This window comes from Trachurus trachurus (assembly GCF_905171665.1).
Source record: "Trachurus trachurus genome assembly, chromosome: 6".
NCBI lineage: Eukaryota > Metazoa > Chordata > Actinopteri > Carangiformes > Carangidae > Trachurus > Trachurus trachurus.
Genome location: NC_139897.1, coordinates 28,818,825 through 28,833,452, shown reverse-complemented (window position 1 = coordinate 28,833,452; position 14,628 = coordinate 28,818,825). Strand labels below are relative to the sequence as shown.

The 14,628-nt window shown below is 40.3% G+C and overlaps 2 protein-coding genes across 2 annotated transcripts; both read right to left on the bottom strand.

Annotated features, from left to right (window-relative positions):
• Positions 1 to 878: 878 nt before the first annotated feature.
• LOC310987608 (troponin I, fast skeletal muscle-like) lies at positions 879 to 11,356 on the bottom strand. The gene is made up of 7 exons (XM_083973940.1): positions 11,272 to 11,356; positions 4,714 to 4,749; positions 3,696 to 3,732; positions 3,483 to 3,611; positions 3,058 to 3,147; positions 2,036 to 2,212; positions 879 to 1,911 (listed from the first exon to the last, which is right to left on the bottom strand). The coding sequence occupies exons 2-7, from the start codon at positions 4,722 to 4,724 to the stop codon at positions 1,831 to 1,833; spliced, it is 525 nt and encodes a 174-aa protein (XP_083830066.1). The 5' UTR covers positions 4,725 to 4,749; positions 11,272 to 11,356; the 3' UTR covers positions 879 to 1,830.
• Positions 11,357 to 13,228: 1,872 nt separating this feature from the next.
• LOC310987915 (troponin I, fast skeletal muscle-like) lies at positions 13,229 to 14,628 on the bottom strand (the record flags this gene model as incomplete). The annotated part of the gene is made up of 5 exons (XM_083974384.1): positions 13,229 to 13,324; positions 13,828 to 14,004; positions 14,132 to 14,221; positions 14,307 to 14,435; positions 14,560 to 14,628. The coding sequence occupies 5 exons, from the start codon at positions 14,626 to 14,628 to the stop codon at positions 13,229 to 13,231; spliced, it is 561 nt and encodes a 186-aa protein (XP_083830510.1).

The window sequence follows — 14,628 nt, the reverse complement described above, 5'->3', positions numbered from 1 at the left end:
TTCAAAAGAGTTATTCTTGTTTTATTGCTTCTTGATTTTATTGCCTGTCAAACCACAAGAATGGCTGAAAAGTTATGACCTGAGTTTATCTGACGGCGACAGGAGACGGAGCGAACTCACCTCTGCAGCGAACCAAATAACATCCGGTCTGCGACTTCGTTGAGTGCATCGATCTGGAAGAAAGAAGACATAAAGCCCTTTGATTATTGTAGAAAACGTGACCAAAACTAAAAACTGTTTTTGCTTGTGTAATTAACTCACCTCATCTTCTAAAACTGGAAACAAGGATAAGATTTCTCCATTCATGATGTCAAATAGTTTCAGATAGATCATGAATTAATTCAATAAATACCTGATTGCAAAGGTTAAAGTGATGAGTTCCTTTATTTTAGGATTTGCACCAAAATCACTTTTGTCTATAAATTTGTTGTTACAGATGACAGATCAATAATCAGTATTGGTTCAGAATCTGGTGCCTTGGAATTTAGTTTAAATAGATATTTTCATTAATAAATGTAGTATTAGCTTAGGTTTATTATCAAGCTAATACAACAGATAAAGGTTGTAGCATTAGCTCTAAAGTTGTAAAGGGATTGAGAAAAGTTGACATTTTCAATTTACTTTATCAGACATTTCAATCAAGCCTGGAAAGATTGAAAGCTTTTACAGCAGCTCTTGTTGGTATTTCCTCATGTTTAGCATATCACTAACATCCCCTACATTTGTCTAGACTCTAAATGTCACAACTTTGTCAAAATACCAGCGTTTTTAAGTGATACAATACAAAGAAACTTCAGAAAGTTGTGAACCAGAAACAGGGAAAACATTTACAAATTCAACGAGACTCCGAACAAGATGAACATGAAGCTTTCGTATTTAATGTGACAGCAACAAGACGAGAAAAAGTCAATCACATTTCAGTTTGAACAGTTTAGAAAAGATGACATGATGTTGTTCAGTACAGACTGTGAACTGGGTTATACTTCTGCAACGTCTTTTGTTTTGTCTGAGGTTTGTCATTTTGCTTTTTATCGATCCATTAGCTTGTCATGCTAATGCAGGGATTTAGCTCTGTCCCTTTGGAGCTTTGTGCAACAACATTGCGACTAATTAGTGAGGATCTGTCAGCGGGGATTGTTTGGGATGAAAAATATCTTTGACATTTGGACACAATAAAATTGGGGGAAAAAAATTTCAATTAAACCTCCATAAAAATGTTTTTCTACAAACTTTTGCTCAGGGGATTTTTTTTTCAATGCAGAAGCTAAAAAATGTGACATTTGGATGCAGAGGTATAACTCAGCCTTTACAGAACATTAGCCGGTTTGATTAACTAGCAAACTGACATCGGCACATACAGTACAAATACATCACAGTACAAGTGTCAATACAGGCAAAAGCAGAAGAAGGCAACTTCAACTCAAGAGTTTTTTTCCAAAGTGAAACATCCGAAAACTAAAAAAAACAAAAAAAACAACCCGACCCTGCTTGATCCATCTCCTCTCACATCAGTAGAAATCCATGCAACTGGACTCATGCTTTGAATAAAAAACTTGATGTTGATGATAACCTCAGTGAAGAACAGCTAGTGGCACCAAGACTTTTGAACAAACACGTGAACCCATTGAGGAGATAAAGGCCATTTTTCACTTACAAACACACTCTGTTAACCAGTAAAACCTCCTCGTCCCGTTCTGCCTCCATCTTGTTCAATCAAAGCAGGTGGATGTGCAGCAGTTTGGAATAAAACTCTTCAGTTACAAAGACGTTAGACCTGAACTCTGTCCTGAAAATCACTCTGGAGCCCCGACAGTCAGCGACGGACGACGTTTAACTGTCGAACATCTTCTTCCTATCAGACTTGTCTTCAATGTTCTTACGCCAGTCTCCGACATCGCGCAGCTGCTTGTCCTGTGAACACAGATGATATTTATTTTTAGAAAAAGCAGATGATGATCCTTAAAATCATAACTGGTGCAGAACTATGTGGCCCAGGTAGGGCACTGAAGACTGGATGAAGCGGCCGGCAGCTCACCTCCTCCTTGACCTCCTTCTTGACCTGCTTCAGGTTGGCCCTCAGGTCCATGTTGACCGTGTGCTTGGAGCCCAGCAGGGCCTTCAGCATGGCGTCAGCAGACATACGCACTTTCTTCAGCCGAGGTCTCTTGAACTTTCCCCTCAGATCCACAATCTTTATGTTGAGATCCCTGACCTTAAAGAGGATCCGAGACAAAAGAGACAATTATTGACTCTTATTAAAGCTCTAATGACACTTTTGGAATATTCTGTGGGACGAGGGTGAATTTGTCTTCTTAAAGTGTGTCCAAGCAAATTGCCGTCAGTACGATAAATAGTCATGTTGTGACAGTTTGTATAAATGAAATTCAGCCTTTACTCCCACACTGTACAGCCTACCCATGATACAATACATAAGTTTAGTTCAATAATTACACCAGTTTTCAATAAAATATTATGAATATTTCTATGTTAAATATATCATGAAATTCAACCGATGGAAATTAGCTTGGACACATTTTACTTAGCATGTAAAATCAACACCAACCAACATTTTTGAACAAGGATATGGAGGACCACAGGTGTAACAGCCAATCAGAAAGCTTCTTACATCTCCACTCAGAGCTCATTTGCATTGCAGAGGGGCCACTGCTTTTCAAAGGTTGTTTTCGAAAATCCATTTTCAAATCAGATTTGAAAATGCAATTAGGAAATGGAAATACCAAAGAGAAAAAAGAATCGCCCTTTTAAAAGACTTTTAAAAGTTGTATTTTCTAATTCAGTTTTCAAATTCATTTATTTATTTGTTTTTCAAAATGCACTTTGAAATTGATTTTGAAATTCAGTTTTTTATTTCTGTTTTGAAAACTGCATTTTGAAATTGATTTTGAAACCCTAACCCTAACCCTAACCCCTAACCCAAAACCAGCCAATAGAAACACATGTTTGGGCTAAGTAGCTCTGAAAGACTCAGCACTAAGGCTAAAAACAACAAATTAAATGAAAATGAAACAGTAAAACTAACTTTTTACAGTGTCTCACCTCGTTGAGAACCATGTTTAGCTTGAACTCTAAACAGTATCTCTCCTCTTCACTGACGTGGACCTCCTCATGAAGCTTCTGGCAAAGCTCCTGCAGAGGAAAGAAAGACAGATTATATTGAGTTTGCTGGATTATTGAAACCATATTGATCTGATCTTAAATCAGGACATTAGCATTACAATATACTGGCTGATAAGGGTGGATTTACCATGATATTTCCGATGTACTACATTTAAGTTACGTAAAGCCATTGGTCAACATAGGTTGTTTGTATATTTTCGGGATTTGACTCTGCATATGGGGCGCCTGCTCAACCCACTGAGCTAACCCCAACATAGGTTGTTTTTAAATGTGCTATATAAACATAACCTTGACTTTGACCTAATGACCCTGACGGTAGTTTGTCACAGCACAAACAGTCTCACCAGCAGCTCGTCCTTGGAGTGTGGCAGGTCGATAGGAGGACATTTATCTTCCAGGAACTTCTGCCTCTCGTCGGCCTTCACAGTTGCTTCAGCATCCAACAAGTTAGTCGCCACCACCAGCATACAACTCTGTGGATCATCATCATCGTCATTATCAAAATACATCTTTAAAGACAAGAATCCGCTTCTCTCTGCTATTTGTCCTTCTCTTACCTTCAGAGTATGCTTACGCCTCGCAGACAGTCTTTTCCTGCAGACGGAGACATGAAATTATTCATCAGACCGAGGGAACTTAAAGTAGATATTATCATTCATCTCAAATGATGGGGTTCATAATTCTGTTTTATAAAAAGTTACGAAATGCGTTTTTGTCATTTTGTTTTTTTTTGCTGCTTTCAAAATCTATTGGATTATTTAGTAGAAATTAGATTTGTGTCAAAAACATGGTGTCAGTGTGTAGAAAGTTACATGATATGAAATTTTAAAGGAGTATTATCGCAAATCCAAATCCTTAATTCGGCCACTAGATGGAGCCCGGCGGAGTTTATCAGATATAAACAAGTGGGCAGCTGTCAGAGAGAGAGAGCAGCCTCGTTTAGTCCTCCCCCTCCCCCCTCCCCCCTCCTCCTCCCTCCTCCCCCCTCACCAGGCTGAATGAACGTGAAATCGCGGGAAAAAGAAAACTCGCTAGTGGAAGCGGCAGCTCTACGTCGTGCACAACCACAACAATGACAACAGCAACTGCAACTTCCTCCTCCTTAATAACGCTGAGAGGACAGCTGAAGAAAGACACGGGACGTGGAGACAAAGTGTTCTACCAGCGATTCAGTGACTGTGAGCACCCTAACACTGCTACATTACTTACTGTTGCATATTTGTCCGGTTCGGGGGTCGGATTTGCGAGTTCTGAGTGCATTTTAACGCAGCAAGCGCCGGGTCGGCTTGGATCATAACAAAGACAAATGCTGCATTTGCCCCACGGACACTATACTGTTGGCGATTTTTTTTGTACATTTAGTTATGGCTCTCCCCGACCCATCTTTTGCATATTTCATCTTATTTTATGCTATTACTGCTGTATTTGCGATAATGCTCCTTTAAAACATGATGAGGATCTGCCTCAAAACTAACAATTATGCACATGCAATGCTATCTAGTACAGATACAGTAAGTGATGCAGTGAAAATACTACTACTGATAAATTATATTATATTCAATGATATGTACTTACTCAGTGGCCATGTTGGCTGCAGGATCCTGATGTTATCTGGTGGAAAAACAAAAAAGACAGTATTAAAATGATGTTTTTACCTTTTGATATATGATAATACATGAAGGTTTCTGAAAGATTTGTCAATCACCTCACACAACAGACACAACAGATACACTTAAATGACGCACTCCCTTATGGATTAAAGCATGAGACAAAGAACTATGCTGTTTTGGCTTTTTACTTCCTATCCATGCAGGGAGTGGGAACATGGTTGTGTACTGACATCTGCTGCCCACTTTAACTTGCTGCCGCTCTGGAATCAGCAGCAATGTGGCTGGTCAGGGTGTGGTTATAACAATATGATGTCATAACAGACGAAAATAAATACACTGCCCATCCTCTTATGTAAACAACATGGCCGCCTCCCTTTTTCTCCTCTTCCTCTGGCAATATGACAAACTTTACATTTTTTCCACTCCAGTGGAAAAGATCTAAGAACAGCGGAGACACTGTATCTCTTACAAAAACTATTTATAATGAGATAAAACAGAATCCATTCACTCTATATCAGATATTTCACTTATTTCAACAATTTAATGTTAGGACAGTGGGAGTAAAAATATCTACAAAGTCCAAGTTAGTAGAGTTTCTGACGCCTGTACAGTTTAAATGTTCAACCACTCTTGACCATAATCTCTCATCCCAGTGTCCCAGTCCACCATCCTGTCCTCATAACAAACTCCTTCACTTCGTTTGAGGTCACGTCTCCTCCGTTTGTTCCTCTGTTACCGTAGAAACTCCACCTCTCTCACATTTCACATTTGGACTGTGTTGATACTATCTTAAGGCATCATGTTAATTCCAGGAAATTTCATGGAACTGAACTTTGTAACCCAGGACGTGTTAATGCCTTAAGGACCGAAGCCCTATTTTTAGCCACACAGCTTGGCTCAGGGCACCGAGATCCAACACTGTGGTTTAGACTCTTACATGTCAATTATGGGATGGATTGGCTTGAAATTTGGTCCAGACACTCGCCTCCATATTACTTGTCTTTGAGTGCCACCAAGAGGTCAAAATTTACACTTGTCCAAGTTTTGACACAGCATGACCCTCAAAACTAAAAGCAAGGTCTGAATACCTTTCTGTAAGTGTTAAATGGCTTTGGAGGCTAATTCTAACATGCCAAATTGTAGCATATTTCCATGCTAAATATAGGCCCAGATGATGATGTTCAGAGACTCCAGTGATAAGAAACCTCCAACAAGATCAGGACAAGAGAGGTTAGCTGATTGATCAGTGATACATACTGAAGCTGATTAACATCATTGGGAAGCCCTACATAGGAAGACAGAGAATTTGAACAACCAGCATCCATCAGTGGGTAAAAGCAAGCCCAAGGCAGATGAGAGATCTGATCCAAGCTGAAGTCCAACATCTGCAGGTCCAGAGGTGCGGAACTCAGTTCACATGGTGCCGAAACAAAGTGGGACCTGCCCAAGATCGCATGGCCTCAACTGTAGAAGCTGAAGCCCTTTCATCTCCCTCTCTTGCCCCAACCAGTGTACATCACTCTACCTACACCAAGAAACATGCACAGGTTGCCATTTAAGAAGGACCACCTATGCAAATGTAACGGAGGTCCGCAGGTAAGCGGGTATAGTCACAGTCACGAGGTACCAGTAAGGAGAAGTGAGGGTGTGTGGCGGTTAGTGGTACTGAAGTTAAACTCACTCACCCATAAAAGACGTGCTAATCCACTTGCCAAGGGGTCATTGACCTCAAGGGGTCATTGACCTCTTGGCGAAACGATTAGCATTGCCACCCACGGTGCGGGAGACCTGGGTTCGAAACCCAGGTCAGTCACACAAGTTATGTGGAGAAAGATAAACAATGGTGAACACACTGCATGGAAGACAGATAGAGACCCCACAAGGTCTTCATAGCACTGGCCATGGTTGTTCAAAATATCCCTGATCTTCCTGATTGAACTGACGACCAATGGGAAGATGATGAGACTTCAAGAGGAAGAACCTCAGCTACCAGGACCTAGTCTAAGGGTGTAGATATTAAGGGGGCAGGCCTGGCAATAAGGTTGGGTTTCCAAACCCAGTCTCTGTGGAAGACTCTGACATTGTTGGCCTGGTTTGGATAATGGTCAATGTCACATTAAGGTTGTGGATAGTACCAGTTCTTAAAAAGAGGTACTAGAAGGTTCTTCAATGATCGTGATATCCCATTGATCATCCTCCATGTTGTTGGGAGGGATGTTCAGACTGACTGTCCTGAGATTCAGGTGGAATAAAATGGACTCTGAACTGGACGTGGAACAATGGACCAGGTCCTCACCCATGCCAGAGCACTAGAGAGGACATGGGAATTTGACCTTCCATTGTGTATGTGTGATGTGGACTTGGAGACGGATTACAACCATGTCCCTCAGGAGACCCCGTGGTGATTACTGCACAAGGTTCCAAGGCCACGGCTGTTAATGAGAGCTGCGTTCATATTCTTGGCACAAAGTCAATGGGTCTACAGTTGGTGTTGGACACTGCCAAGGTTGTCTTCTCTCTGATCTTGTCTGTGATACCCATGCCTGAAGAGAGGGTTTAGTACAGAAACCTCAAAGCTGTGTATCTATTCTTTGCAGATGATGTGGTGTTGTTGGCCTTATGAAACAGCCACAGCTGGATCACCTCAGACCTCCAAGTTTTAGGCAATGGTTCTCAGACAGGAAACAGTGGATTGATCCTTGAAATGCTGCAAGATTTTTTTTGCAAGGCAAAGCATTTGAGTTACTACTGGAACACCCTAACCCTGGATAAACACAAGAAACTATATGAATGGGCGAAGGTCCTGTCAGTGACTGACGGCCATTATCCAAAGCAAAGTCAGTGTGGAACAACAGAGGTGGCAGTAGCAATTCAGATACAGTAGGTAGCTCAAAGCAATGATGTGTCCTGGACATAATGCTAACATTACATACAAACACTATTATTCTAATATGTTAAATGCCAGAATGTAACAGCACTTGTTAACCTAAGCTACTCAAATGCTAAATCCAGATACACAAACAGACACATACTGTATAGGCAAGTTAAAATGAGAACGATAACCTGGTAAGTCTATGTATGTTGACATGCTAAATTTAGCCTCGTAGTCCTCCCAACAAGCTAATGTGCCACATTACGTCTGACCTTTTTTTATACGTATAATAAGTAATACAAGTTTCCTTTATCTAAACAGCCGATAATCTATCAATCTTTTACTTTAATAATGATTATTGTTTATGCTGGCCATTCTCCAAAATGTTTACAGATTACTTCCTCACCAATCAGAAAGCGTTTGACTGTGTTTCATTTCTTCATTCAGTAGCCTGTGATACTGAGGTTGCAATGAATTCAAGTGAGTTCCCTGCTATGCCCACTTGTTAATCCAGCTTTGGTCCCGTCTCATACCAGCTGTCAGCATTGTATGAGGTTGGGTATGCAGTTTGAACATGTTTCCAAATCTCTCTCTCTCTCACACAACAACAGGAAAATTGTCAACAACCTGTTTTAATTTAGGTTGGTTCGTTCCAACGTTCAATGAAGATTGGACATTAGGCCTAACGATAATTTGTCAAAATGTGAAACTGCAGTACTGATACAGAGGAGAAAGAAGTGTTATGATAAAGATTGTGTTGACAGCTAATAAAACCAACACTGACTAATAGACAGAACTGGACTGTCCCCAGTGGATAATGGTGTTCAATCAGCACATCAAACCACTATAACCATTTCTGTCTCAGGAGGCTTTTAGTTGCTGTAACAATATCAAGTCACTTTTCCTTCCAGCAGCCCAAAACTGAAAACAATTTTTAGTATGTTATAATAATAATAATAGCATTTATTTGAATAGGGACAGTGCATATTAATGAACATTAGTATAACTAAAAGAAATACTGCTGTAAATATGCCGGATTATAGCCAGGCGGCTAATTTGCGTCCGACGTCCCTAATAAATAAATAAAATACAGCAGTACACCACAAGGAATAAAAACAAAACAATAAATACAATACATATAGCGAAATACATAAAAGTGCACTACACAGACAAGAAAGACAAAACAATAAAAACAATGTTAGACACGGTACTAGGACAGGACAAACATTAATGTGCAAGACATAACAGTAATACAACATCCAGACAGCACATAAGTAAGCAATTAATCAGTCATATCGCCCCAGGTCCAGTTAATGGTCACACTCTTGTGTGCCCTTAAGCCATTGCTTAAGATTCCCTTTGAAAGAGGAATAAGTGGGACATTCCCTTATAGTGGAGGGAAGACTGTTCCAAATGCCTCCCCCCACCACAGACAGCACGTTCCTCCCAAATGAGGTGCGCCTGTGGGGAATCTCGCAGTCACCTCTCTCGCAAGCCCTGGTGCTCATGCCTCTCACTGTTCTTTTTTTGATGAACTCTTTCAATGGTGGTGGAGCCAGACCATGAAAGCATTTATACACAGAGCAGGCCATTCTATACATTTTAAAACTGTGAAAACTTAGAAAATTATAGTATAGTATGATTGGTATGATTCTGTTGATATTGTCCGACTCCACCACTTTGTCTGATCTGAAATCCATCTAGTTCAGACTGAGACATGACTCTACCACCATGAAGTTGCATTCATGGTCTCAACATTAACTTTCACCTAATGCCACCATTAATTAAAACATTTACTTTGGCCAGATTCCTGTAAACTAATGATATTCCCATCAGCCACAGTAACACTCTGCTCAGCAACAGGTATCAGAACTCAGTCAAATAAAACTAAAAACCATCTCCATGGACAAGTATCACATAGAGAGGGTAAACTGACCCTTTGAGTACCAACCTTGAGGACTCTGAGGCCACTTCCAGAGGTACTCGGAGGCCAGATAGCTGCTGCCTGAGCTGCTTGTAATGTTTAGGAGCTGTGATGGAGCAGTGGATTAAGACTCTATTCCTGGAGCCACAGCTGTTCCTAACATCTTCATGGAAGCAAAAGAAAAAAAAAAAAAAAAACATGACAGCGGGCTCGTCTTAAAAGAAAAGACGTCTGACCACCACTGTAGGCATCCTGAAACACATAGCTGGCCCGGGAACAAATGCCTGTCATCTTTAAACCAAAAACAGCCAGGGAGTGGAGGGGGGGGGGCATGGGACGGGGGTATCTCCAGGGCTGACAATGTATTTTAGGACAGTTGTTGAAACGCTGAGCACATACCATCACAACATTTGCCCTGGAGATGGAATAATATCTGGCAGGTTAAATTTGGGCTCTGATTTTTTATCTTAAATAAGTGAGTGTGTGTAGGGGGGTCGATGTTATGAGTGGGATTGTCTTTGATGGAGGAAAAGGAGGAGGAGGAGGCGGAGGGTGGTGGAAGGGTTTTGCAGTAACCCAACACCAAAGAACATCCCTCGGACAGCCAAGACATTAGAACATATCGCCAAAATAACTCGACACTGGTCTGACCTCAGTACACAACAGTTCATCTGCTTCACGCAGGACAGCACAATAGGTTGAGTTTCAGAGAGTTAAGGAAACTTTGCAGTCGCTTAAACATTAAAAAGATTAATAATCAGACTCAGGTTTTCATCCCAAGACTAAAACTTGATCACTAATTCCTTTGATTTCCATTTTATCTAAACCTACATCTTAAATAAAGGAAAAAGAGACGGATCCAAAAAAGAAAGGGTCCGTCTCTTCCATGAAACTATGGAAACAAAAACTCAGTTGTGGATGTTGTTGACGAACTGAAACTTCAGTTGTTGCCTAAACACTCAAACACTTGCGAGGATAACAGGCTAAATCTGGGCGAGTGAGGATTAAAGTGAAGTGTAAAGTGAAGACAGAGGCCGAGGTCGGCAGCAGCAGCAGCCGCCCCAGATTAGTCCAGGTTTTCCCTCTGAACGCCTCGGCGCTGACAGGAGGATAAACACTGACGGGTCGGTTTTCACGTCCATGTGTTGTAGTGGTGTTTCCTTTCAGTACATCACATCACCAGACTGTAAATCACGACTTTGCCTCTGTGCAGCAGACCGAGCACATGGCGGAGGGTTTTTAAAAACCGAGGATGAAGGCGACTCCTTGGAAAACCAACGAAAACCAGGAAAACCAGAAAAACCGACCACGACCACGAGAAGTAAAGAGCTGAGATCAAAGAGAAACCCAGAACTTTTGATAACTGATGTTACATTTCCACCAAAACTCATAATAACACACTTCTACACAACAACCACAACATATCATGGATATTTGGCATTTTACCATGACTACATACTGGACAAATGAATTGATTTATCACTTGATTGGATGCCAAAACCAACCAGTCACACTCCACGTAGCCTCATTCACATTCACATTTCAACTTTAACATAAACCTCTTTCTACAACATGCTATTTGAAGACACACAAATATAAATTCCTAACAACAAAAGTATTTACAGCTACTGTCGTGCGGAGGAATGTGCATGCAAACAACCATACACAATGTAACACACACCTGCTAAACAAAGTAAAACCAAAGTGTTGGAGAAAGTGGTTCTTACTTGAAGCGAGCAGAGTTGTCAGCTTGTTAGAGTCACAGAGACACAGACCGAGTCCCAGGCAGACGAAGTGTTAAGAAGGTATATATTGCAATCTCTGATAGCCCTCTAAATCCTCCACTTTCTCTTTATGGAAGTGGATTACCAGTCAAACCAATGAGCTGGCAAGGTCATGAAATACAGTACAGTGTCATCTGCCCCCTTCCTCGGCTCGCCTCATTATAAATAACCCGCCCTTTAAGATTCTTATCTGTATTATTTGGTGCCTCAGACGAGCAAAATACAAGAAAGTAATTGAAGCAGAGGCATTTTGTAATCAACAGTTAATACACACACATATATCTATATGTAGACATGTAGACAGGAATACTTCAGAGGTTAAAGAAAAACACTCACTGCCGCTGGAGGAAACCTGAATCAACGGATCTCTGGAAAATACAGAAAAAAGACAAATTAATACACAAAAAATTATTGCCATTCCTTTAGATTTTAGACTTTTTTTTTCATTTGAATCACAGATTGTGCCTGACTGAAGGAAGCTGAACTCACCGTGTTGTGATGCTGCCAAGTGGATCTGAGATAAACACCTGAAATATACAGACAAAGCAGATGATATGTCCAGTTATACAAGGTCATGTCAAAGTTAAACATCCGTGGAGTTAAAAGAGGCAAGTAAGTAACCTACATGTAACATTAGATATAATTATCAAATATTAATAATAATATATAACAATTATATGAAGAATAATTGTATACAATATTCCTAAGCAAATTGAACAAATAACACAATGTAATGTAATTTTATATAAATATTGATTAACAAATAATTTCAACACATTGTAAAACAAATCATTCTAAAAAGACTTCACTCACCTCAGATTTGTTCCTGAACTGGATAAATTGTTGTCTAAAAAAATAACAAACCCTGATAATAAATGTCTCCAATGAGAGGAATTGATTTAAATTGAAATGATTCCGTGTTGATGACGACACATCTCGGCTGGAGTCTTCAGTTTGCGTCAGTCCGACACCATTTGAGGATTAACACATCATAAAACAGCAACAAGTAAGAAACTGGACTCTGTCTCTGTTTGACTGTCGGATCATTAGAGTCTTTGCTTTTTAACAAGACGAACTGAGAGGAGAAAAAAAAGCTGCATCCACCTGTTGTGTAACCAACTGATGTTTCATACAGACACGCTGACCAAAAAAAAACAGCCTCCAGGATCTTTTAAAGCAGAGGGTCTGTATGAAGTGACTGTGAGTAATTCTTGATTTAATAACTGTAGAGCTCAGGTAAGAGCACAAATAGACCACATACAAACGCAAGATGATCACAAAATGACATACAACAACTATATAGAAACATAAAATGACCACAAAAACACACAAAACGGATACAAAGAAACAGAAAACAACCACAAAGTTGAACAAAGTGACCACATACAAAATTACCACAAACACACAGAGTGACCACACAGAGGTAGAAAATAACTGTAACAGACATTGAAATGACCATAGACATACATATCCACAAAGAGACACAAAATGTCATGATTTGAGTCCATTTTTCCAGTTAATAAAACTCACAACATAAGAAACACAGAACCTAGACTGCTTTGATTTAGGCCTACATTCCTTAATGTTTGGAGACTTTGTCTTAGAATGAGACTCATTACAATGGCAAAAGCAGAACCGGAGGACACTTTGGTTTGTAAGCCAACAATGATCAATTTAATCGATACTTCTTTCAAAACCTTTTCTTTCAGTTGTGTGTCAACACAGTTCAGCATCCAAGAAACATAAGGAAACAGCTCCTGCAGCAGGTGTCACATGTTTATTCGATTGAAGTTTCTACAGTTGAAGTTGGTTCACAAAGCTATAACTTGTACTAAACCAGTCCAAAACCAGTCCATGAGAAACAGACTATAAATGCAGCGGGTTTGTTAAGACTCTGATTTTAAGCCTCCGCCTCAAACATCTTCTTTCTCCCGTCCATACCGGCTTTATCCTCAATGTTTTTACGCCAGTCACCGACATCACGCAGATCCTTATCCTGAAACAGCAACAGGACCAAAAAATAATCAGAACTGGATCTGGTGGTTTCATGAAACTTAACTTTTCAGTACTAAAGTGCACAATAATAACCAAATGGGAAGTCCTACTTTTCTTCTTTACCTTGACAAGGCCTTCATTCCTGGTACTAGCTTTAACAGGAGCTATTAGCTGCAGATTTAGCATTAGCATAATGGCTGTTTGCTTACATTAGCTATGTAGCATTTGAAAATCTGATTCAACAATAATAATGATAATAATACACTTTATTTATATAGCACTTTTCAAAACAAATGTTACAAAGTGCTTTCCAGTAAAAACAATTAAAATGACAACAAAGACAAATTAAGTGACATCAAATAAAATCAGGGAAGGCTTTTCGATAGAAATGAGTTTTCTTCAAGACATGGGTGACTTCCGTGGTAGATTTAGATGTCTATAAATGAGCTGAGTTTGACAAATAACAGATTCATGATCCATATATAGACGGGTCCAGCTCCTCACCTCCTCCTTCACCTCCTTCTTGACCTGCTTCAGGTTGGCCCTCAGTTCCAGGTTGACTGTGTGTTTGGAGCCCAGCAGAGCCTTCAGCATGGCGTCGGCCGACATACGCACTTTCCTCAGGACAGGCTTCTTGAATTTGCCCATTAGGTCCTGAACTTTGATCTTCAGGTCGCTGATCTAGAAGACGAAGTTGATATAAAGTCAGACAGAATCCCAGAAACCAACATGGCTGACTCACATGTGTTTGGAAACTGTCCAGTCTCTACTACATTTTAAAATACAGGAGGTTTGTAGGATCATCTACCTCCTTGTCGGACTTGGTGACCTTCATCTCCAGGTCGTATCTCTCCTCATCGATCGCATCGATCTTGTGGTTGATCTCCCTGCACAGCTCCTAAACACAAACAGTGACGCCATTTTGAATGGCTTCCCTACTTTTACAAGATGAAATCGACGACGTAGTCTTGTCATTAACGTACCTGCAGCTCCTGCATGCTCCTGGGCATGGACACGGAAGGACAGTTCTCAGACATGTACCTCGTCCTCTCCTCTTCTTGCTCCCTCTCCTCCTCCTCCAACAAACCTTTGGCGATGGATAGCATCAAACTCTGCCAATGAAACGCAGCCAGACATCATAAAACATTACAGCACATTGAACCATAGGTGAGTATTTGATCCATCATTCAGCTTCTCTTTATAAAAACACAATGAAACAAACTTGGAGTCTTTTACCTTCAGTTGATGCTTGCGACTCGAAGTCATCTTTTTCCTGAGTAGAAAACACAACAATAATTTGGACAT

Excerpts from the sequence above, each read along its gene's own strand:
- LOC310987608 (XM_083973940.1), bottom strand. Across the intron at positions 3,612-3,695 it reads GGCGTAAGCATACTCTGAAG|AGTTGTATGCTGGTGGTGGC; the intron begins GTAAGAGAAGGA and ends GATGATCCACAG. Across the intron at positions 2,213-3,057 it reads TAAACATGGTTCTCAACGAG|GTCAGGGATCTCAACATAAA; the intron begins GTGAGACACTGT and ends ATCCTCTTTAAG.